This window comes from Phyllostomus hastatus, unplaced genomic scaffold (genome assembly GCF_019186645.2).
Source record: "Phyllostomus hastatus isolate PE091 unplaced genomic scaffold, TTU_PhHast_1.1 phas_scaffold_317, whole genome shotgun sequence".
Classification (NCBI taxonomy): Eukaryota; Metazoa; Chordata; class Mammalia; order Chiroptera; family Phyllostomidae; genus Phyllostomus; species Phyllostomus hastatus.
The window spans coordinates 16,303,429-16,330,371 of record NW_025334023.1 but is presented as its reverse complement, the minus strand read 5'-3'; the positions used below and the strand labels follow the sequence as shown (position 1 = coordinate 16,330,371).

Below are 26,943 nucleotides of genomic sequence, written 5' to 3'. Positions count from 1 at the left end.
ACCCTGTATTCCTATGAAGATTGAACCCAATAAAAGCCTTTCAAGGCAAGGGTCAGGGCATGCTCTTCTTGAGAGGGTGGTGGAGGCTCTCCAAGGCTTGCTCTCCCCTTGAGAGAGAAGTGGTGCTGTCCCTTTTCCTCCACAGGACTCGATAATCCATGTGAATTTATTTGGTCTCATCCATAACACCTTGGACACTGAAGGCCGGTGTCCATGTCAGTGAGTAGCTCAACTTGATCTAGAATCTACTGAAAACCTAATACTCAAACAATTGACAAGATTTGCTTCTTGTGAAAACTAATTATAAATAATATTGTTTTAAAATTCTCTATCAGATAAATGCTTATTTTTACTTTTCTTATCTCACTAAGGAGTTTGGCTAATAAATATAATTTAAAGCAATATACTATCAAATTTATTTATTTATTTACAATAAAATTTCACATACAAAACATCAATTAACATGAGTGGGTATTTTACTTTGGCAGAAAGTGTAATCAGTAGTCAAAACAGCAAATAATTAAGTATGCAAAAAAGTTATGGAAGGCAAGTGAAGAATATACAAAATGATTATACATAAAATATTTCTACAATGATATATTGTACACTAATAACACTGAATGCCTTTGGGATGGAAATGGGTAAAAGGGAAACGTTTTACTGTGTACTGCTTTGAATTTTGAACTGTGTAAGTGCATTTTCTTGTACATAATTGGAATTACACTATACAATGTTTTGCAATCTTTTTCCCCCACTGAATAGTATAGCATATGTAGGATTCTATACCATTAAACATTTGTGTACAACATGTACTTCCATGGCTTTAAATACTACCATAGCTAGTAATGTATTTGACCACTTATCAGTTATTGAACAATTCCGTAGTTTATAGTTTTCCATTATTAGAAGTAATGCTAAAGTCACTTTCATCTTTTAAATATCATGACCATTTAGACTTTATTTATAAACATATTTAGAGAAATGCATAATCTATGCTGCCTTAAAAATCTGTGTCCTACCCTGAATGTTAAGCTATGTGATAAATCTAAGAGCCCCAAAAGTAAAAATACCAGGGTATTATTCCTTAATGTCCCCTTAAATTGGAGAGATCCCTCCAACACTGTGATGTCAGCCTCCTCACCTGTAAAAGTGAGGGCATGGCTCTATGTTATATAAAGGTTTTTTTATAATCACTATAATAAAATAATTAGGAATGTCTTGAATTCAAAGAAGAGATTAACTGGCTATTCACTGTGGTCCCAAGCAATTCTACTTTTAAAGAAGTCAGTGTTCTCTCCCATTCTAAAGGATAAGGAAGAAGGGATATGCAGATAGGAGAAAGCAGGGTAAGAAGTGGGAAAGTGTTCCAATGCCAGGTTAAGCAATAACACATTTGGAGATGTTTCAATAATGGAATCTTGGGGAGAAGAGGAATACAGATGAAAACAAATGGAAATTGCTCTCAGTGTGTTATTCCAGGACCTCCAATAAGTAGCTAATAAGAGGATTAGATGAGTAAGAGATTTATCAGCAAAAAGACCCATGAGGAAAATAGCAAGGGATGTAGGGAAGGCTGAGAAAGCCATCAGACCGTTAGGCAGGTCCAATAAGGGGTAAAGAGAAAGGAAAGGAAGAGAAGAGTGCTAGGTGGTAGCATCAAGTTGAGGAAGGATATCAGAGGGCCCTGAGCCAAAATTTCCCATCAGAAGAGTCCTGTGCTTTCCATAATGGGCCTGATTTAGTATTCCTGACACACTCTGTCACACTCTGTCAGATTGGGAGTACCTATGGGGAGCATGGCCTTGACACAAACAGGTGATGCATTTCAAAGCAGTGGCTGGAGCAATTAATCAATTATTCTTCCTGCATTTGGGGCTTTGAGAGGCTCCTTTTCATGGCCATCACACACTACATACCAATATGTAAATTCCACAACAAAACCACTATTCTATAAGACGGTGACAAAATTTGATGCTTTACCCACCTCAGAGAATTTCAATATCCAACAATGAAGACAAAAGCATAAAAGTTGAAGACTCAATAAAGAGAACCATGTCATCACTTTGTTTCTCAGAAACTTACTCCAGGAACTTCTGTGCATCATGGTATCCAATCGGATGAACAGGAATACTTGGAAGACCAACAGCCTCTGGGAGTTCACGTCTATAAGCATATTCTGAAAAAAGTTGAACATTCTTCTAATAAAAACTTGGCCTTTTTCAAAATATTTTCTGTAAGTCACGTAAAACACATTTTCATATTATATCTACTAGAATTGTTAAAATAAAAAATTTCAAATGTTGGCAAGAATGTGGAGTGACTGAATCTCTCATACATTTCTTGTGAGAGTGTAAAATTATACAGTCACTTTGGATAACTCTTTTAAAAAGCAATGTTGAACAGAAATGTACAGTATGATAAGCAACTCCACTCCTCAGTATATACCCCCAAAAGATGAAAACATATTGTATGTCCACAAAAAGATCAGTGAGAATTGCTCATAACAGCGCCACTTGTGTTAGCCAAATACTAGACATAATCCAGGTTCTTTTCAACAGGACTGAAAAATTTGTAGTACAGTCCCGGCTGATGTGCCTTAATGGACTGAGTGTTGGCCTATGAACCTAAATGTCACCAGTTTGATTCCCAGTCAGGACACATGTCTGGGTTGTAGGCCAGATCCCTAGTTAGTGGTGTGCAAGTGGCAGCCAATCAATGTATCTCTCACACATTGATGTTTCTCTTCCTCTCTTTCTCCTTCCCTTCCCCTCTCTCTAAAAATAAATAAATAAAATATTTTTAAAAATCTTGGCCTGGCTGGCTCAGTGGCTTGAGCACTGGCCAGCGGACCAAAGGTTAGCTGGTTCAATTCCCAGTCAGAACACATGCCTGGGTTGTGAGCCAGCTCCCCAGTGGGGGTGCATGAGACGCAACCACACATTGATGTTTCTCTCCACTTCTTTCTCCCTTTCCCTCTCTCTAAAAATAAATAAAATCTTTTAAAAAAAGTAAATAAATATCTGTAGTGCAGTCCCACTACTGAGCAATTAAAAGGAACAAACTGCTAATACACACAATAATATAGCTAAACCTCAAATCATTATAATGAGTGGAAATAGCAAGGCACAAAAGAATACATACTGTCTGATGCATTTTATGTTAAGTTCAAAACAAAGCAAACTAATCAATGGTGACAGACATCAGAAATTGGTTGCTTCTGAGAGGTGCAGTGAAACCAGACCAGAAAGGAGCCCAAGAGAACTTTCTGAACTCATGGAAATGTACTATATTTTATATTGAGTAATATAAATATATGCATTTTAATAACATCTTTTTAAAGATTTTATTTATTGATTTTTTAGAGACATGGAAGGGAGGGAGAGAGAAAGGGACATAAAAACATTGATCGGCTGTGTGCATGCCCTTACTGGGGACCAAACCTGCAACCCAGGCCTGAACCCTGACTGAGAATCAAACTGGCGACCTTTCACTTTGCAGTACAATGTCCAACCAGCCAAGCCACACCTGCCAGGGCATGCATGCATCTTTAAAAATTAAGTGAACTGAACTTTTAAGATCTGTGAATTTTAGTGCATGTAAAATCAACTTCAAAATAAAAACATACGTGCTTGTGATTTCTTTAGATCAAAAAAATAGTTTTTCCATTTTTTTCTCCAAATTTTTAAATTATCTACTAAGAACTTCACATGATTGCAAAGCTGTTTCTTTTTAGCAGTAAAATGATAATATGTTAGATAAAATTTGTTTTAAAATTATCTAGAGTAATAACAGTAAAATATAAATAAGGAATGAATAAATGAAACAAGATTAACAAAATGTCTCTATCATGCATTATATACTATGTGATGTTATATATTATGTATGCAATGTTATATATAATGCATATTAGACCTGTTCCATAATAAAAAGTAAAAAGAATAATTTAAAGAATAAGCCACGAAAGGGAATTCAATAAATGTAAGCCCCATAGGGATAACATGACTTTTCTTTCTAAAATGCCATCATTTAAATTAGAGGATAATCAACAGAAATATTCCAGTTAATCTCATCTTATGTTCATAATTTTAGCTTTGCATAACTAACAGAGAAGTTGCATTTGGAAAAAAAAACAAACTCCGAAGTGAAAAAGTGAAGTCAGTCCAGGTATATTTATGTGATTATTATAGGATAATATGTTTTACTTAAAATAAATAATCTATGACAATGCACCATGTTCTAAAAAGATTTACAAAACCAAAGTACATAAACTTTAGGGGAATCTATAATCTGATTAAAAAAACAGATGAAGAATTAACACGGAAATGCCACAGATACTTTGACAACATACTTTATCCAAGTTATACACCTCAGTTAGTTTTAACTCACACAAACTAATTGATCACAGACTTTCATAAATGTTATCAAATAGCTAAGCACATTCAAATGAATTAGCTCCCTTTGTTAATGATCTACAGTTTTACAGGGAGCTATTTCAGCACAAGACAAGCATGTGGACTCTGGAGCCAGACCACCTGACTTTGTATCTCAGCTCCTTCCTCATTTAGTGGTGTAATAATCTGGAGCAGATCACTTACTTCTCCCAACCTCACTTTCCTCTTCTGTCAAATAGAGATTATAATTCTACTTAGTTTGAAGGATTGTTAATAATACTACCTACTTTAAAGAGCCGGCATTTAGGAAAAACTCCTTGAAATTTATCACTACTATCTTTATATAGCTAAGATGCAGTAAGCGTTTTCTGGACTCTACATTCTAAATGTCCGTCCCATTTCAGGGTTTGTAGAACTTCTGTTCTACTATCCCTTATCCACAGCTGTGAAATTCCAAAACTAGGAAAACCACATATTTGAAGGAAATTTACTTGGCAACAAAACTCATTTGATGTAAACTCATTTGACAGCAAAATCTAACTTAAGCAGACACAAGGCTATTTATACTACTTCTTTAACCCAGCTTAGTATGATTATTCATACATTTTGCTGCAAAAATATTTATATGCTTGCTTCCTTTATTATCCCAGCCTCTATGTGAGTGTTAGGCAATGTATGGTACAGTATATGCACTGTATCACTTTAAATACCCCATCAGACCTGGGGTTCTAAACAAGGGATAAGGGACCTGAACCAATAATTTTCAGAGTTCAAACCTCTATATTTCAAAACAAACAAACCAACAAAACACCTCTCTATTTCTTAGATGCAAAGAGAATAAGAAAAAGACATTCTTTGTTGTAAAAAAAGAACATCTTTAATAAACTACTTAAAATGTTTTCTCTGATAACTAAAGCCTGACCACTCACCATTTGCTGGGTAACCAGGTGTGAGAGGATCCCCTGCCCCATTAAGATTTAAGATATTTCCACGCTGAACACCGCCTCCAGGAAGATTCCAGCCCTCTGGGTAGGATGCCACCCCAGGAGCAAAGTAGTCAGCAGGGTCTGAGTACAGAATGACTCCTTTGGCTCCTGCCAGCTGGGCATTTTTAACCTGTAAAAGGCAATGCCTCTCTTACTTCAGGTTGGTTGTTCCAAATTTGTTTTTATCAATTTTCAAAATTATCCTTAAATAAGTAACCAAATGTTTTATCTTTAATCATTGTAGGTCTATCATTAGACCTACAACAAAGGATATCTCACAGAAAATTGGCTCCCCCCCACCTTCTACAAGCTCTAAAGTGTCAGCCCTCAGAGCAGCAGTGTGTGGATAAGGTACACATCAGTGGTAGCGAGGACTTCCTGCTTCCTTCCCCTAGTCTAGAAGCACAATAAGCAGGCCAGAGTCCCAATTTTTTTTCTATATTCGAAAGGGAATATTTCTGAATTTTAACTTCCCACAAAGGAAAAAAATTATATACATATATTTAATTATATGTTAAATTAATGTATACTGCAGATTATATATATAAACAAATCAAATGACAGAAACTCTAAAAATTGCTATGTATGTATGAATTGGTTTTTCTCATTACTTATAACAGCAATTTGTATTAAAACTTAATATAGTAAATATTTTCAAAGTTAATATTTTAAACAAAGCTACCGAACCGAGGTTAACAACAAACCGAATGCACACTTTTTTTTGAAGACCATTGGCATACTTTGCAAGTATGGAAAAAATCTGCTCTACTCTTCCTGATCTATTATTACACTGGCCACATTGCAATTACCCAATTTACAACTTGAGTCTATAAGCTTGTAGACTCCCTATAAGGAGGGCATGTACAGAACATGAGAGGACTGTGGTCCTCAGAAAGTGTTAGGATATGATTTCACACGTACAAGATACAATATAACTTTCTATTTGTGGGGAACAAAAAAGAGATAATTTTTACCTTATTTCCTCTAAAAATTTTCCCATATCTGGCAATCACAATCTTCCCAGAGCAATTGATTTTCATATCCCGCTCCAGTTTAAAGAAGTCTTCTGTTCGTGCGTAATTAACATACACTAGATCACCCTGTTGAGATCACGAAACATTTAGTACAACTAAAACTGAATACATAGAGGTTTCTCCTCATGCAGACTGTTTCACATCTTTGAAATAAGGAAGAGGCAAGAGCATTCAAGAGGGTCAGAAAAGCAGGAGCCTCAGATAAGAGAGTTAGGGAGAAAAAAACTTGAATCCAGAAGGCAATTAGCTGGGTTAGAGACATAGGAATTTATGTCTCTATGGTGGCTATGAAGCTATAAAAGCACTCCCCAGGGGGATAAATGTATATAAATATACACATGGCTGCACAAAATTTGAAGGGGTCCAGGCACCCTAGAGGAAGAAGACCTTGAGGAGAGCTTTGTTCTCTGAAGTACGTTTATAAATAGTAGCTTGATGGGTCTTCCCATCCGCTAGGTAAGGAAGAAAGGTCAGGTAATATCACTTCTTTACAGGTCTGGTTTCACATCAGTTAGCATGGTTATGTGCAAGTCTCACACGACCTCTGGGTCTGAACACAGTCCTGTGTTGGGAACCGCCCTGACTGGTATCAGAAGCTGAAACCCCCGCCTAGGCTAAGGCTAAGGGAACGCCCTTGGAACCTTAAGCCAGCAAGGAGACAAAAGCTTATCTCCCTGGCAGGAATGCTGCTTCTGCTGCTTCATTCATAACTGAACCCCAAAGCTTGGTCGGTTAGCCAAAGACGGGTAAGATTCCCCAAGGGGGGAATGACCTCAGACAGGCACGATCACGTGGGAGGTCCCCAAAAGAAGGACTTTGGGGGCTACAGCAAAAGGGCGTGATGGACTCTCGCTCCTCGGCTTTGACATTGCCTGAGTTCTCATCATCTGGGAGAAAATCTCCTTATCTCTTGGTTGCCTTAGTTCCCTTGCTCCACCTAAGCCTGAAACAATGACAGGGTGGTGCAGCTCTGTGCTGAAAAGGGTGGATTCCCCGGGTGATCAGGCCTAAGAAAGAATATGTAAATTACTGTGAAACCTTCTTTGTTTAGAATGCTCTCAGTTGAATGAGAAGGGTCCTGGGAAGAAGTTAGTTTGTTCCTCAAAGTCTTACAGCTCTTTGACCCTGACTCAAAATAGACTGGCAGAGTTCCTTGTTTTCTATAGTTCCTTACTTCCCCCTAATGAGTACTGTACTTTACCTGAATTATTATGCAAAATGAGCCCAATAAAAGCAGGTATGGATTGTAAATCAGTGCGCTCCCCACTGCGGGGGTGGCCATTTTGTCCCTACTTCTCCACAGAAACTAGTTTGTCTCTGTGAATGTTTTTTATCACGTGTTTATCGTCGAGCCATCTGCAGCATTCCGTGATCACTGCTGGCCAGTGACCCATGCATCAGCTCCGGTGACCCACGCAACAGTCCCGTGTCACATAATGATGTTTAGTCAATAAGGGACAGCATATACAATGGAGACATACCACACAGCCTAGGTGTGTAGAGAGCTCTACCAGCTAGGTTTGCGTAAGTGTCTCTATGGTGTTCACACAGTGACAAAATCACCTAATACTGCACTTCACAGAACATATTCCCAGTGGCATATGACTGTACTTTCACTTATAAAATGCCCTGTTGGATTAGATCAATATTCTTCAAACATACTTTGCTCATCTATTCCCTAAATTGATTTTGAAAAGCACTATTTTTAAGTTGACATCTAAAATGTTTTATCATACTTTAAGGGGCTGCAAATAAAGCAATTTCCAGCATATTATAAATATTAACATTTTCAAGTAATTTTACCTCAATTTTTATGTGTCCAAAGGAATTTAAATACTATTTTGATTCACTATTCAACACCATCATTTAAAAAATACAGGAATATACTCTTTTCTTTAGTCAGAATTTTATCATTACTTTTTTCCCCTTGAACTTGTATTCTGTTCCTCTTTGCCCAAAACATTCCACTCTCAAGTAAAATATATTTGTGCTGGAAACTGGCATGTGCTGCCCAGACTTTCCTTCAGTGAGAGGTTCATGCTCCAGCTGCAGGGAAGGTTCTCTGCAGGCAGACTTGAATTGTCAGACCTGTGCTCAAGGTTAGCTATAGATAGCCACCTTGCTCAAAGTCATGTCTCTTTAGGATGCCACACATTCAATGACCAATTGATGTGGAAATATTATGACATGGACAACTTAGTCTAACCTAGGACCATTCTGACAGGCAATTCTGACTCCAGAACTGCATCTTGTGTAAACTAAGGGTGTCCTTGATCTGACATTGAGGTGAAATGTGTCCCTCTGTGAAATCCAGCTTTGCTCCCCTGACCGCTGAAAATATAGATCCCAAGAGAACACTCCTTAATTGACATCTAATGTGTTAAATTCCATTTCCACTTCTGGTTATGCTTGAAAGACTTTTCTTAATCACTGTCAAACTCTCCTTGATTAAGAATATATAAATTGAATTTTTAAAAATATGTATTTCTTGTGACAGGTTATATGTGCTATGAAAATTCTTCAGAAGTAAGTTATTATTATTGGTAGTATACAATTGAGTATAACAACTTCATTACAAATTTTTACAAATGATACTTAAGCACAAAATTGTACTTGAAATATACCTCAATGCTCTGGAATGTTAAAACATTAGGTAATGGATCTGTGAATGAATAAATTATTGCCACAGTGAGGACAGGACTTAGTATCAGTTCTGTTTACATTTTTTGTTTGTTTTTAGACATAATTTCTGAGAAAACTTGGGATAGGAAGGAGAGAACTGTTGTTATGAAATCTCTACTCAATTATTTAAATTCCTTCCCAGTCACAACCCCAGAATCATACACTGGTTGATTATCCAAGTTAATTCTAATGATACCAGCTGGAAACTCAAGCTCATCTTTAACTTGTTTCAATTGCAAACCATTTCATTTGCCAAGTCCTTTGTTACCCAGCAATTAGAATCTTTCACTATCATCTCTTTGATTTTTACAACTCAGAAATATGTTTAGGTTGTTTTAGGATGGGTGGGTGATGCTTTGCATTCATAAAATAAGAGAAAAATGACTGCAAATAAGGAGGTAGGGACAGAATACCAGCAGGATCTCACCACAGGCTAGTTCTCAGTTCCGTCAGACAGTACCCTGAGAAACTGATGATGCAACTCGTCTCCTTAAATGGGATCCTGCCTGCCTTTGGAAAGTCTTCACACATCCTAGCTTGAAGCCCCTCTCCTGGATGATTTCTAACATCCTATAGTTTTATTTTGGTTATTGTTTTCTTCTTTGACTACATTTCTCATAGCATGTGCACAACAAATTAATAACAGATACTAAAATAGTTTCCAAACTGATTCTAAGATATGACAAATTCATTGAAGATAGGTTATATTATGAGCCCAGCAGTGCTCTAGGAATTAGAGATATGCCAAATCTGTTTCCTTGAAGGAACTTATATTCATGGGGAAAGCAGAGATAAGACAATAGGCAATAAATTTAATAACTAAGTAAATTACACACTATATTAAAAAGGTGATGTGCTGTAGAAAAAATTTTTAAAGTGTAAATAGAGTAGGTAAATAGTGAACTGTTTGGGTGGAACAATATTATTTATTTTTTAAAAGATTTTATTATTTATTTTTTAATAAAAACAATTTATTTATTTTTTTTAAAGATTTTACTTTTAGAGAGGGGACGGGAGGGAGAAAAAGATGAAGAGAAACATCAAAGTGTGGTTGCCTCTCACACCCTGCCCCCACACCCCCACCACCAGGGGACCTGGCCTGCAACCCAGGCATGTACCCTAGACTGGAAATTGAACCAGAGACCGTTTGATTCATAGGTGGGGGACTCAATCCACTGAGCCATACCAGCCAGGACTCAGGTGGGACAATTTTAAATAAGAGGAAAGTCTATTGAGATGGTGACATTTGAATCCTTGCTTCAATAAAAAGGATTACTTTTAGCTCCTAAGACCAAAGCAATGTTAATGCACTATTAATGATAGTACTGTATGTCTGATTTATAACTTTTTAAATTTAGTGATTTGAGAGAGAGAGGGAGAGAGATTTGTTGTTCCACTTATATATGCATTCATTGGCTGATTCTTGTATGTGCCCTGACCAGGGATCAAACCTTCAACCTTGGTGAATACGGACAATGCTCTAACCAACAGAGTTAACTGCCCAGGGCTGTCTTATTGTAATTGTTAACCCCTTTTGGAGTTCACTCATTCTAACTGTGAATACAGAGAAATTAACCAATTTGATTTCAGTGAATTTTGTTTTAGTGTAAATGTCCTACTTGGAATTTATCCTGTTTAATATCGCCAACTTCAGAGAGACTACTTCTTTAAATGTCAGTAAATTTTGGCTATTTTTGATAAATCTGCAATCCTCACACAAAAACAGTTATAATAGAGAAAAGACTGAAAAGACATTAGTTTTAAAATGAGAGTAAATTTTGAAAATGAAAACAAGTGTGATGGAAGTTGTCACTGTGAATTAGAAAAAAACCTTTGTTTTCAGACAATGACATTGTAAAATTTACACTGTCCATTGTTCTCTGACTGGGAATAAATACAATCTTGCATTGTCAGCCTAGAATTTTCCATTTCTTTCATCTTCCTGCTGTTGTTCATAGAGACAGAATTGAGAGGCAAGACCAGTGTTATTAAAGCATGGTTCTTGAACCCTGAGAATCAACATCACCTGGGACCTTGTTGGAAAAAAACTGTCAACCTTTACCTATGAAGGGACTAGAATCTGAGGTTTACAAACCCTCTGCATTATTCTGATATGTGCTGAAGTTTGAGATCCCCTAGACTAGATTGTATTTTATGGACACTGTCAAATTGCTATTTTCAAATAGGCTAAAGCCAAACCCAGTATTTCACACTCCAGAGGATTCAGATGAAGACTGAAAAATTACTTACAGTGAAATACCTTAAGCATACATGCAGACATACATAATTAAAAAACAACAACAACACTCAACTGGCTGGGTTACAGGTGATCAAGTGAAGCACACCAGCCAGCAAACTCACCTAATATTTGAACACAGACAACAATTCCATGCAGAATCACATGCTCCTTCTATCTTCCGATTAATCTGGAATGATTTAAGTCTACTTGAAAAATGTGAGTCATGAGTAGAATAGAATAATTCTGTCAAAGTTCAAAAACTATTTGGGGAATTTTACTCCCCAAAAGGAAAACTATTTGGGGAATTTTACTCCCCAAATAGTTTTTACTCCAAAACAAATGTGGGTATAATTTTCTCCTTATAATATTCTGTCTTCCCATCCAGAACATAATCTGTTTCTTTATACCTAATATTTTCACTGCTCAATAAATTTCAGTATTCTTCACTAGTTCACATTCATTTAACTTTAAGATTTTTAAAGTGTATTTTATATTTTATGGCTATTTTATTTATTTTTATGTCTATTTTAAATTAAATTTGTTATATTCTCTGCTATTATATACTATTTGTGCTTATACATACACATATATATTTAACTCCAATTGGTAATATTAATAGTGTTTTTATAGTAAAGATATATTATTGCTCTTTGATATTCTGCTTATACAAACATATCACTATAAATACTGAAGGAGGGAATTGATAATGAAGATCTAAAGTGTTTAAACATAAAGATAACAGACAATATCAAATTAAATATTTATTTTAAATAAAGGGCAACATAGGTAATGAACAAGTAGGTAAAAAATTAGAGGATATTTGCACTATCTAAACTAAGATGAGAGGAATAACTAAAATATTTAAGAAATAATATTGCTGATTGTTATATCCTTTATGTCTATCTGATGTCAATTATAAAATTATTAAATAATTATAAACATTCTATTTATGTGGTAATTTTAGGGAAAATTTTTCTAATACAATATCATGAAGTATAATGTTAATTATTCATTTGAAGTAAATATTATATAACCAATAAAATTATTCTTCTAAGTTTCTGACATTTTAAAATTATAAATAAGTCAATCAATCAAATACATTTGAAAATAATAAAGTAATATGTTGTTTTACCTTACTAAAAATATGGCATTGCCTAATATTTAATCACCCTATAAATCCTAACTGATACCAATTTAATTCTAAATGCAATTATTTTTTTACCCAGGATGTTTCCAATAATAGACGAAGCCCTTACTTCTCTGTGAGTGATACTTCAATACGCCCAAGTACCCATTAGCAATTTCTTGTGAATATATACTAGGCACCTCAAACTTAGTATGTCCAAAATTGAGTTTACTTATAGATACATACATATAGATACGCAGGAGAGAGAACTTGTAAAAAGATACTAATAAATTATATTCAACTCTTTCAAATTTAGCTTTCTTATAAAAAACAAATTGTCAGACAATTGTTATGTACAGTGTTTTACTGAGCAAATCACATAAAACTTTCTAGAATGGATATTCATTCTCTTCATTTGAAAACAGCAACAATATTATTATTGAAAGTCTTTGAAAATTAATCAGTGCCATACAATAGTAAGACATAGCATTTCCACACAATGGAAATTACTTCACAATAAGAATGAACAAACTTCTGATAAATGCTAAAACATGAACCTCACAGACTATGCTTAGTAAAAGAAACTAGACACAAATGATTACATGCTATGAAATCCCATTTATATGAATTTCTAGAATAGGCAAAACCAATGGTGGCAAAAATAATAAGAATGGCAGTTTGGGGATGTGTGGAACTGATTGAGAAGAGGCATAAAGGTAGTTCTGTAAGTAATGTTAATAGTCCGTATGTTGGTGGGGTTTGAATCGCACAAGTATATGCATCTGTCAAGCCAATAAATGTACATTTTGGATTTATGTATCTCATTGCAGTTAAATTTATCAAATTATAAACACAAAATAATAAATATTTCTTTTTCTTATTAAGAAATTCTAGTTCATTAAATGTGAAAAAAGGTGACTTTGACTTATATAAAAAAACCTTTTTATTGTCCTCTTAATTATTGCCTGGATGTATTAGGCTTAATTATTGCCTGGATGAATGAGGGGGTTCTCCTTGTTATTTTTACTTTATTGTGTTGGATTTTTACCTCTGGCATTCCTTGTGGAGAGAAAGCACTAAAAGGTGGCACAACATCTGAAACATTTTCATATCCTGGAGGAGGTGGCTCAAATAATGATGTGTTGAAAATCTAGGGAAACAATACAATAATCAGAAGTAAATCAGGTAAAGTTTGATTACTACAATCAAATAAGGAAAACCATGTATTATCTTTTTTGTCAGTAGATGATATTTTGAGAATACTTATCAAATACCTAGCATTGAATCTGGGAGGCTTTAGTGAGATGAATAAATTATAGTCTCTGAAAGGATCTGTAATACCAGCTTTTTATTTAGGAGAAAAGTTTTATTATGCAAATGAAAAGTAACATTGTATAGTACTCATAGTCACAACAGTGCAAAGATAATTACTTAGGAACAAATTAAATATTAAATGCACTTCAATAAAAAATTACATTTTGGGAGGAATCCATATCTGATAGAATCTAGATATATAAACAACATTTACTCTGAAAAGAACTAAAGAACTAGAAACACTAAACCAAATATAAAATATTATCTTTTTAAGTATTTCCCTGAATTAAGGGGAAAAAGGTTAGGAAAGAATCAGAAACCCAAAAAATAATATGAAAGCAGGAACTCTGAGATGACACTAAAACCTGTCCTTCCCTTAGCTGGATCCATCAAAGCCTGGGCCTCCATGGGAGGGACAGGGGGCTAAAAGACAAGTCCAGAGCCCATCAAACAACAGAGCCCAACAGGAAAACTCTGCGCAAAAGATGGGTCTTCAGAAAGCAAAAACCTTTAAGGTTAAGAATAAAATAAAAATATATCTGTCCTACAAAAAAGGAATGGCTTATGGTAGAGGGAAAAATTGCCTCAGGGAATTCATAATTTTATAATTATATAATTACTGATATACAGTACTTAGGTTACTTATACCTCCTTATTATGTGACATACTCTTTATTTTCTTCCCCTAATGCTTCTTTTTCTCCTCTTATTTTTTTTTTGATTGGTTAATCTTATTAGTTTCATTTCTTTTGATAGTTTGGAAACTGAAAAAATTTGACTCCTATCTAACAAAGTTACAGCAAATATCAAAAATAAGGATGAAACATTAAAAGCATTCCCCTCAAGTCAAAGATATCTGCCATCACCACTTCATTTCAACATTAGGCCAGTACAGTAATACAAAGGATTATGGGAGTTGGAAAGCGAATCTGGGCTGATAGCATTTTGTACTAACTGAAGCTGACAGAGCCTAACATGACACTGAATCAACTACTACCCTCCAAAAATCCTCACATCTTCCATATCCCCTATAACTTTTCTGTGACCCACATAGGGTGCAAACTCATCTGAATCATTGGGAAAGATTATTTAAAAATGTACTAAAGTGCCATAAAAATCCATCTAGAAACGAAGTCACTACATCAGCAAGTCTTTCAGCCAAGGCAGTATTCAAGCTTGTCTCACTTGATTTGCTTTTATACTAATCTTCAATTTTACAGCACTACTGAGCAAGTACATTTTAAAGTGAGTTTATGAGTTATTCTAACAACTAGCAAAAGTTTTTTAAGGTCAAGGAAATAGCTTTCTTGGGTGACTCTTTCAAAGGTATGCTACATACCAGTGAACATTGCTCATGTTCCAGAATTCACTAATATAGCCTCAAATTAGGTATTCTGAGCACAACTAAAACACTTTAGCTTATAAATTTCTATCTATTTACTTGTTATGATAAAAAGTCAATATATGGTTCAATTTATATAGTATGTTATCTCTACAGAAACAAAGGTAAAAGAACATATCTGTATATATTTAAAATATTTATGGAATCTACAAAACACATATCCATTGCCCGTGACATGTGGATCTCCTCTGTGTTGCACAGGAGAATAAAAGTTTACAATTTACCACATATTTCAGCTACAAATAGTCACAATAACTAAACTGCCCTGGGAAATGAGGGGACAATAAGAGAACATTTGTATAACAGGACAGAATGGTGAAAATGGACCTGAATTGTCAGAATGTCAAAAGATGATGCCTAAATCTGAAACACTTGCGATAATAAGCATGGTATCTAAGGAAATAGAGGTAAATATCAAAAGAGCTCATGGTTGAATGGTGTTTGCCTCAGGGAAGGGGGAATTAGGAAGGAAACAAGGCACTGTGGAGGGCTATGTGACTCTTCAGGTACAGGTGTGACTTGGATTAAAATATAAATGAAAACAAAAAAAATATATAAATATATAAAAAAATTATATTATATATAAATAATATAAACTAATGATATACCTTAAAAATATTAAAAACCTTTAGGTGACTAACACCATTCAGGAAAATCTCCAAAATGAAATTTTTACATGATGTGCTTATATTACGTAACAAGCTTTAGGAATTCCATAAATAAAATAATATGAAAGCATTATTTTAGTAACACTAAAATTATTATTGTTATTTAAGTAATAATATATAATGCATATACTTATAATGTATTTATTTTTCCTTTATTCCATAAATACTTATAATGGCAAAAATAGCAAAAACAAAAGCAAAGGTACAGGCAAAACTGGAGTTTAAGAAGGAATAAAGGACTGAAAGTTTGCTATTTTCCTGATTGTACATAGACAATCCCAAATTTGATAGATCAAGACAGAGGTTTAAGCATATGTATATTTTTAACATTATCAATAATAATCAAGCTTTATCACTGAAAACTCTGTATGGACATACTTGAAACTACCTACAATTTAGAAGCCTCAGCCAGGAAAAAGACTAGGGGAAGCTAGCTAAATAGAAAGGGGTTATTGTAGTAAAGTACGGTAGCTCTAAAAATAAGATAAGCTAACTAGCAATGAAGATGAGTTCTGAGTTTTCATACCAAACACATTTCATATTAAGAAGTACCTCAATTACTTGTATTGTCTTCTCTTTCTTAAGTATGTGCCCTAACTTGCAAATAAGATTGTAAACTATTTAGACTAGAACTTCCTGATGGAGGTGTAGGTAAACACGCTTTGCCTCCTTGTGCAATCACAGAAAGAAAATGACAACTAGACCTCAAAACAAATAATACCCAGAACCATCAGAAAATTGAGCTGTACAGAAGTCTGATGACCAAGAATTTAAAGAAGCCACATTCATCCAGATGGGTAGGAAGGGCAGAGAAGCAGAGATGGGTGGAGAGGCATGAAGGCATGGTGTGGCACAGGGAGGTGGTGGCAGCAGAATGGGGAGTCCACATTCATGTGTGGTAGATAAAAATCTGGAGGGTTACATTGGGAGTGAGTGATCCTAACCCCAGGTCAGACCACACAGCTGAGGGTTCCAGTGTCAGGAAGATAAAATCCCATTAACTTCTGGATGTAAAAACCAGTGGGGCTTAGAGCAGCAGAACAAACTGCTGGATTTTCAGGAGATTCTGTATAAAGAGCCAACATGGACTAAAAACATATGCACACACACACCTCTCTGGCATTCAGCATCAGGACAACAGTTTGCCAGTCACCAGGAAAACCTCCAGAAGCCAGGGGGTGACATTGTCCCCACTCCGAGCCCCCCCACCTCCACAGAGCCACAAAGTAGTGAAGCTGGTTGTCCTCACACATTTTATAAGTGACTTTTCTGCAATAGGCCATGCTACTAAGGCAGTAGTCAAAGTAGCTCTACCTAATATACAGAAACAAACACATGGAGGAGACAAAGAAACATGACCCAAATGAAAGAACAGAACACAACACCAGAAAAAGAACTAAATGAAATGGAAATAGCCAACCTATGAGTTGCAGAGTTCAAAGTACTGGTGATCCGGATGCTCAAAGAAATCACTGAGTATGGCAATAAAATAAAAAAGACCCAGAAAAAAAGGAAGGTTACACTAAGTGAAACAGAAAAATCTACAGGAAACCAACAGTGGTGGGGTTGAAGCTGGGATTCAAATCAACAATTTGGAACATAAGGAAAAAATAAGCATCAACCAGAACAGCAAGAAGAAAAAATAATTAAAAAAGAAAAAAAAAACAAGGATAATAAAAGGAACCTCTGGAATATCTCCAAACATACCAACATCTGCATTGTAGGGATGCCGGAAGGAGAAAAGAAAGAGCAGGAAATTGAAAACTTATTTGAAAAAATAATGAAAGAAAACTTTCTTAATTTGGTAAAGGAAATAGACATACAAGTTCAGGAACCACAGAGAATCCCAAACAATTTGGACCCAAGGAGGACCACACCAAGACACATCATAATTAAAATGCCAAAGGTTAAAGATAAAGAGAGAATCTTAAAAGCAGCAAGAGAAAAGCAGAGAGTTAGCTATAAAGGACTTCCCATAAGACTGTCAGCTGATTTCTCAAAAGAAACTTTGCAGGCAAGAAGGGACTGGCAAGAAGTATTCAAAATGATGGGCCCACAGCCAACATTACTCTATCCAGCAAAGCTATCATTTAGAATGGAAGGGCAGATAAAGTGCTTCCCAGACAAGGTAAAGCTAAAGGAGTTCAGCATCACCAAGCCATTATTACATGAAATGTTAAAGGGACTTACTTAAGAAAAAAAAGATTGACTATGAACATTAAAATGACAATAAATTCATAATTATCAACAACTGAATCTAAAAAAAACAAACTAAGCAAAAAACCACAACAGGGACAGAATCATAGATACAGAGATCATATGGAGGGTTATCAATGGGGAAGGGAAAGGGGGAGAATGGGGGAAAAAGTATAGGGGTTAAGAAGCATAAATGGTAGGTTCAAAATAGGGGAGTGTTAAGAATAGTACAGGAAATGGAGAAGCCAATGAACTTATGCATAACCCATGGACATGAGTCAGTGGATATTTGTAATAAAATATTAAAGGCATCATTCACCAGTTTCAATAATATTGATTTCTGTCAATAATTAGAGAGGTTATACTACATTGTTTCATAGGAAGTGTTTGAAAAGGAGAGTTCTTTTTTAATCTTTTTTTTTACCTCATTTCCATTTTCATCAATTATTGAGATGTAGTTGGGATGACTCTTATTTGGATAGGACAACAGGACATCATAATGGGCTAACTCAACAGAATCCAGGCCAAAATCTTTCCACTGGGATTGAATTTGCTTTGCAAGCTGGAAGTTTCGTTCTGTTCCTGCTAAATGTGGAATCCGTGTAAAATTACTGGTGAACAAAAAGTGAAAGTGGTTAGAAATCTCAAATCAACAACTAATTGAGGCAGATTTACATAAATACTTTAAAATGTGATACATTAAAAAAGGAAAATTGTTGTATTACTGCATCAAATCAATTTTCAAAGTATATTTTTAAGTTTTCATGCTCTAATTTGTATTTATTCAAGGGGAAACTGGAGAATCTGATCAGTGTAGAGAATTGTTATGTACAGCCCTGTGGACATGCCCCTGAATACTGGGTAAGGGAAATGTCATATTCTTTTCTTAAGAGCCACTACTCTTAGAACTTCCATGGAATTGCCTGTCTTTATTTCACTGTGCAAAATAATTTGAAAGATATATTTTCATCCAAAATACCAAGCTATGATGTGCCAACAATTACTGCTAATTACATTTATTTTTAAATATTGAAAGTTATAGTCAAGTGAGAAACCTTTTGATTAAAAACCACTTGTAAATGAAAGTGTCTTCACTGAGGAATGACCTGGACATATTCACACAGGCTGAAACTGAACCTTGTCTGCTCTATCCACCATGCATAGTAGCAGGCACACTTAAAAATCAATGATGAGAATTAGTTTGACCAGGAATACCTTTTTAAATATTTTTATTTATTGATTTCTTTAGAGAGAGAGGAAGGGGGGGAGAGAGAGAGAGAGAGAGACATCTATTTGTTGTTTTACTTACTTGTGCATTCATTGGTTGATTCTTGTGTGTGCCCTGACTGGGAATCGAAACTGCAACCTTGGCCTGTGGGGACGACACTCAAACCAACTGAGCTACCTGTCTAGGGCTGACCAGGAATACCTTTAACAATTAAATTATTAGGCCAGAATCTTGTCTACTAGATATATTTTCATAAGTAAACTAATTTCTCATTTAATATGTCTAAATACTTGTACTTTTGTTGATTTGAATATTTTACTTCTAAAAATTTGTTATTTTCTGAGCATTTAAGCTCATTGGTATTTTTAACTTAAGCTTCTTAAAGGAAAAAAGAAAATTCTACACATCAAAGCATCTTATATCATGTAAAGACATTGGTTTATTTCTAACTCATGAATCTCTTAAATTCATGAATTTCTGGCTCTAAGTATGTATGTCTTACTAAAATCAACACACTTCCATCCTTACGGCAACTTTTTAAAAATTAACAGGAAACATGGCTATGACAATTCCAACTTCAAATGTTTAATTCTACTGTATATTTAAACTTTTTATTTAAAAAATCAATTGCCAAGAAAAATAACTCTCAGTTTTAAAACTTCCTCTGATTATTTTTTTTTATCCTCACGTGAGGACATGCTCATTGATTTTAGAGAGAGGGGAAAGGAAGGAGAGAAACATTGATCAGTTGCCTCTCACATGCTCCCCCACTGGATACAAAACCCACAACCTAGGCACATGCCCTGACAGGAAACAGAACCCACAACCCTTTGGTTTATGACATAATGCTCTAACCAACTGAGCCACACCGGACAGGGTTCCTGTGATTACTTTTTATAATTATGTTAAAATAATTTATCTATTATTTTAATAATATAATTGTATTTAATAAAATAAGATAATTATATTTATAAAAATACTATTAAAATCCTCATTCAGTAAATTCTTAAGGGCTTAACACCTACATAGGATTTCTAATGTATATTTTCAAAATACATTAACAAAATAACACAATTTTTATTAACTTTATTGGGGTAACACTGGTTCGCAAAACCACACAGGTTTCAAGTATACAACTCAACAAGACATCATCTGCACACTGCATTGTGTACCCATCACCCCAAGCAAAGTCTCCTTCTATCCCTGTTTTCCCTCCCTTTTGCCACCACTACTTATCTTCCCTACCTCCCTTTCCAGCAGGCTATCACCACATTCTTATCTGTGTCTGTGGTTTATATATATATATAAATATATATGTTTTTGTTTAATCCCCTCACTTCCTGTCATACAGCCCCCCAACTTTTCTTCCCTCTGACTGCTGTAAGTCTGTTCATTGTATCCATATTCCTATTTTTTATTGTGCTTCTCTGTTTATTTTGTTCATTAGATTTCATATATAAGTGAGATCACATGGTATTTGTCTTTTTCTGACTGGCTTATGTCACTGAGCATAATAATCTCCAAATTCATCCATGCTGTCACAAAAAGTATAGCATTCCATTGTATAAATGTACCACAGCTTTTTTATCCATTCATCTACTGATGGGCACTTGGGCTGTTTCCAGATCTTGGCTATTGTAAATAATGCTGCAATGAACATAGAGGTGCATATATTCTTTCAAATTAGTATTTCAGGTTTCTTCAGATATATACCCAGAAAAGAGATCAATGAGTCAAAAGGAAGTTCTGTTTTTGTTTATTGAATTTATTGGGGTGACATTGGTTAATAAAATAATGTTTTATATTGTATTATACAATTCTATAATACATTATCTCTATATTGTATTGTGTGTTCATCACCCCAAGTCTTCTTCCATCATTATTTATCCTCCCTTTACCTTCTTCTACCTCCCCTCACCCTCTTCTAACTCCCTTCATCCCCTTGCTCTCTTATTTTTAATTTTTTGAAGAAACTCTATACTGCTTTCCACAGTGGCTGCATCCCACCAACAGTGCAGGAAGTTTCCCTTTTCTCCACATCTTCGCCAGCCAGCACTTGTTGCTTCTTGATATATTGCTGATAGCCATTCTGACAAGTGTGAGATGGTATGTCATTATGATTTCAATTTTCATCTCTCTGATGATTAGCGACATTAAACATTTTTTCATATGTCTACTAGCCATTTCTATATCCTCTTTGGAAAGTGCCAATTCAGTCCTTTGCCAATTTTTCAATTGCGTTGTCTTCTCAGTGTTTAGTTGTACAAGTTCTTTACAAGTTTTGGAAATTAACCCCCTATCAGATGCATCATTGGCAAATATGTTCTCCCACTGTGTGTGTTCCCTTTCCATTTTGCTGATGGTATCTTTTGCTGTGCAAGTTTTTCAGTTTGATGTAGCCCCATTGTTTTGGTTTTTTTTCCCTTTGTTTTCCTTGCCTGAGGTGGTAAGTCTGAAAAAATATTGCTACTAGAAATGTCTGAAATTTTACTGCTTGTGGTCTCTTCTAGGATTTTTATGGTTTGGCAATTTACATTTTGAGTTTATTATTGTGTATGACGTAAGCTGGTGATCTAGCTTTTCTTTCTTTTTTGCATGAATCTCTGCAATTTTCCCAGCACAGTTTATTGAAGAGACGGTCTTTACCTTATTGTATTTCCTGCCTCCTTTGTCAAATATTAACTGACCACAAAGGTGTGGGTTTATTCCTGGGCTCTCTATTCTGTTCCACTGATCAAGATGCCCGTTCTTGTGCCAGTACCATGCTGTTTTGATTACTATAGCCTTCTAGTATAGTTTGAAATGAGGTAGTAATACCTCCCACTTTGTTTTTCTTTCTTAAGATTGTTGAGGCTATTTGGGGTTTTTTGTGGGTCCATTTAAATTTTTGGAATATTCGTTCTAGATCTCTGATATATGCCATAGATATTCTAATAAGAATTGCATTGAATCCATAGATTGTTTTGAGTAGTATGGACATTTTAATGTTAATTTTCCTATCCATGAACACAGTATATGTCCTACTTATTTATATCCTCAATTTCTTTCTTTAGTATCTTACAATTTTTCAAGTATAGGTCTTTTAACACCTTGGTTAAATGTATTTCAAAGTGCCGTATTTTGTTGGTTGTTAAAATAGTAAATGGGATTTTTTTTTCATTTCTCTTTCTGATAGTTCATTATTAGTGTATAAAAATGCCACTGATTTCATGCCTTGGCTGGTGTAGCACAGTGGATTGAGTACCGGCCTGTGGGTTCAATTCCCAGTCATGGCACATGCCTGGTTTGCAGGCTGGTTCCTGGTTGGGGGTGTGTGAGAGGGAACTGATTGGTGTTTCTCCCCTTCTCCTTTTCCTCCCTTCCCCTTTCTCTGAAAATAAATAAAATCTTTTTTAAAAATGCCGCTGATTTCCAAATATTAATTTTGTATCCTGCTACTTTGCAAATTTATTTTGTAAGATCTAGTAGTTTTTGGTGGAATCTATTTAGAGTTTTCTATATAAAATATGTCCTCTATGAACAATAGTTTTGCTTCTTTTATTCCAATTTGGATGCCCTTCATTCTCCTTGTCTGAATTCTGTGGCTAGTACTTCCAGTACAATGCTGACTAAGAGTGGTGAAAGCAGACATCCCTATATTGTTCCCTATCTTAAAAAAAAAAAAAACACTTTTTAGTTTTTGCCCACTGAGTATTATGTTGGCTATGGTTTGTCATATGCGGGCTTTATTATGTTGAGGTATGATCTCTCTATTCCCACTTTGCTTAACCTTTTTAACATAAATGGGTGCTTTATTTTATCAAATGTTTTTTCTACATATATTGATATGATAATGTGATTTTTATCCTTCATTTTGTTTGTGAACTATCATGTCCGTTGATTTGTGAATGTTGTACCAACCTTGCATCCCAAGAATAAACCCCACCTGATCATGGTGTATGAACTTTTTAAAGTTTTGCTGGATCCAGTTTGCTAATATTTTTTTGAGGATTTCAACATCTATCTTAATCAGGGATATTAAACTATGATTTTTTCTTTGTAGTGTCTTTATCTAATTTTGGAATTAGGATAATACTGGCCTCATCAAAAGAGCTTAGGAGTCTTCTTCCTCTTGAATTTTTTAGAATAGTTTAAGGATAAGTATTAGTTCTTCTTTGAATATTTGGTAAACTTTGTCTGTGAAGCCATGTGAAGACTTTTGTTTGCTGGAAGTGTTTTTTTGGTTTGTTTGTTTATTTTCACTACTGCTTTGATTTCATTGGTTGTAACTGGTCTAGCAGGTTTTCTGATTCTTCCTGAATTAGTTTTGAAAGATGGTATGTTTCTAGGAATTTATCCACTTTGCCCAGGTCATCCAATTTGTTAGAATATAGTTATTCATAGTATTTTCTTACAATCCTTTGTATTACTGTGGTGTCAGTTATTATTTTTCTGTTGTTTCTGATTTTATTTATTTGGGTCCTCTCTCTCTTTTTCTAGATGAGTGTGGTTTAAGGTTCATCAATCTTGTTTACCTTTTCAAAGGACCATTTCCCAGTTTCACTGATCTTTAGTATTTTTTTAGTCCTTATGTCATTTATTTTTGCTCTAATCTTCATTATTTCCTTTCTTTTATTTATTCTGGGAAAAGAACACCATTTTAAGAGGCAACTGAGAAGTCTATCTAGTCCTTCATCAGTGTAGACCTACCTTCAGCCAAACAGCAAACATGCTGCTATTTTCTTCTCTATTATAATACACAGATCACAGACTATGACATAACTGAAGTGGATGTAGATTATGCTTTTTTCCTGAAGTCACAGATAGAACTCAGTCCCAACAAGTGAGAAGAGTTGTTATGGGGGTCTTGAACATGCTCAGGAAAAAGAGAGAGAGAGAGAGAGAGAAAGAGAGCCTGACTTTATCAGAATTTGCTATAATGAGTGAAATTTGTTGGTATGTACCAACTAGGATTCAGCCATGTGCTATGATCAAGTGTGAACCCACTCATTTGGAACAAAGCTGATCCTAAAAAAAGATAAGTAGAAGAAAAGACTACTTTTTATGATAAATAAATTGGCATAAAATCAGATTAAGTGGTATATTACAAGTTTTGTCAGTAACTTTTATAACCCTGGCCATGTCTTAAATTTCTCATCTATACATGGTGAGACTATAGCCACCTCACTAGTTCTCAAAGATTTGAGGCTCAATTAGATAGCTGATATTAAACAGCAGATTTGGCATTTTTTATTGATTTAATCATTGAGAAGTATGTCACAATCTTTGTGGATGCTTCAAGATGATCAATTTTTTAAACAAATAGTAATAATTTATAAAGTATTCAAAATCTGTAACAATTTATATTGGCAAATTAGAAATCTGGAGAGTTCAGAAGGCTTTTGGAAATTCTGCAGTCCTTGCAAGGATGAGTGGGGTTCTCTTAATCTTTCTCTTTTGTGTGTTAATGATAAACATCCTTCAATTCTGAGCAGTTGGAGCAGCTTGGCCAGGAACCACAGAGAATAAGCAAGAAGCTGACTGCTTCAATCTTGTTCAAGGGTCCAAAAAGAAATAAACAAGAGGTGTTCTTTTTTTTTTTTTCACTACTCAGTCCATGCCACAGGTTTGGAAAGGAGGAAAGAAGCAGGAATAGCAGCAGCTCCAAGAGCAAATATTAAATCTTGCCAGACCTCCTTTATCATGGTATCTATTATATCTACTTATAGCGAAAGAGCAAGTGTCAGGGGAGGGATTTCCAAAGTTTAAGCTTCAGGGTCCCTCAGTTAAAATGGCCCTTCCAAAGACCTGAGAGGTACCCCAGTAAATTTTTATTCATAGTTTTAATTTTCTCACAATTAATACAGACGTGTGTTTATATGATTATGTATATACACATTTATGCATATATGTATAGAGATGTAAAACTGTCCTTTTTATAAAATTATAACATGTATTCACTAAAGAATCTTTCAATCACTAAGTATTTTTGGACACATGCACTAAGCAAATTTCTTTTTAAAAAATGGGACTTTATGCTTTGAAAAGCTAAATATTCTAATAGATTATATATAATCATTCCATACAAATGTTTTTTTTTTAGTTGCTTTGCAAATAGTTTTTAAATTTATTTATTTACCTCTTTGGCTCTACACCAGAGACAGCTATTTCAGAAAATAGGGAACTAGACTGTAAACTATGTCACACACATGCTCTCTAAGTTCACCCTCATCACAGCGGTATCATTGTCCTTATTTTATAGATGTAGAAAGGAGGGCTCAGGAAGATTAACTATTCACTCAAAGTTACTTTGCTATCAATGAGCAAAGATGAAATTTAAACTCAAGTATGACAGACTCCAAAGTCCAAGTTTATTCCTTTGGCCAAAATATACTATCTTCTTCTAAAACAGGAGACAGGAAAATAAATTCCACTGACCGAATCCAACACATTCCCTGGTTTTATATAGTCCACAGCTAACAATGGTTATCACATTTCAACAGGTAAAAAAATCAAGAGAGATATTTTGTGACATAGTTATATAAAATTCAAATTTTAGCATCCATAAATAAAGTTTTATCAAAATGGCCAAACTTATTCCTTTATGCATTTTCTATGGCTTCTTCTGTGCTACAATATCAGAGCTGAGTAGTTGTGACAGAGATCAGCTGGCCGGCAAAAGCAGGCCCTTTACACAGAGTTTGCTGATTTCTGCTTTAAAACATCTCTATTGGTAAAGTTCAGATGAAATATATAATTCTATCCATATAAAATGTGACACAAGATCTTCAACAAATGAAACTAAATAAACAAACAAATAAATAAATAAATGTCAGTTCCTGTATATGAAATATTGGATCAAAACTTCGAAACAGAATAAAGTTTTCCAACAAATTCTCCATGTGAACTTTCAAGTATATACTTACTATAAGAACTTTTTGATGTTCTCAGCTTTCAATTCATCCAGAAATGCCTTCTTCACGTTATGCTGTGGAACAATGCTAGTAGCTTCATTGGAGGATTTTATAAACCATCCTGTGGAATACACATGAATATAGGTGTGAGAAGTCAGCTCACAGACAGGCTCTAATTCTTCTTATTGCTATCTCTATCATATATAAAATATAAGTTACCAATGACCTCCAGCAGTGACTGACATTTTCTAAAATTTAATTTCTATTGCCTATGTCTACTGGAGAAAAAAAATCATGCGCACGAACTTTTAAATTACAAATCAATTGCAACGTATATTTTATTCATTTTCACTGATAAGATGATTGCTCTTTCTCTAAGGAATGTTTCATGAGGAAATCTGCACTAAAATTAATGTTTCAATTAATGGGGATGAACAGGATCTCTTGAAAATTAAGGTAAAAATGAGATCCACCTTTTTTTTCCTTAAAGCTTTTATCCACAGGGACTGTTCACTGCTGATCCAGAATAAGCATTTAATCAATGTTTATAATGAACTAATTATGAATATACTTCAAGTACATAAGTTATTTCAAAGAGTTGAAGGAAATTCAGACCTATAATTTGTTCTGTCTCTGAAACTAAAAGAAAATATGCTGAGAGTTTGTTTCCAGTTGAAGTAGGCTTGATAAGTTCAACCTCAGAAAGCTATAGCAAACTATAATTTACCCAACATCACTGCAAGACGCCCAGTGCACACAGGCCAGAGGCAATGGGGATAGCAAGA

The 26,943-nt window shown here is 34.8% G+C and overlaps 1 protein-coding gene across 2 annotated transcripts in view; it reads right to left on the bottom strand.

Moving 5' to 3' along the window:
- Positions 1-26,943, bottom strand: part of FOLH1B (folate hydrolase 1B) — a 62,910-nt gene that overhangs the window by 34,188 nt on the left and 1,779 nt on the right. For both annotated transcript variants that reach the window (XM_045818289.1, XM_045818288.1), the window contains exons 2-7: positions 26,171-26,279; positions 18,462-18,648; positions 13,507-13,608; positions 6,352-6,477; positions 5,321-5,507; positions 2,083-2,176 (exon numbers count right to left, since the gene is read on the bottom strand). In XM_045818289.1, the coding sequence (XP_045674245.1) occupies positions 2,083-2,176; positions 5,321-5,507; positions 6,352-6,477; positions 13,507-13,608; positions 18,462-18,648; positions 26,171-26,279 (805 nt within the window). The remainder of the gene's footprint in view (positions 1-2,082; positions 2,177-5,320; positions 5,508-6,351; positions 6,478-13,506; positions 13,609-18,461; positions 18,649-26,170; positions 26,280-26,943) is intronic.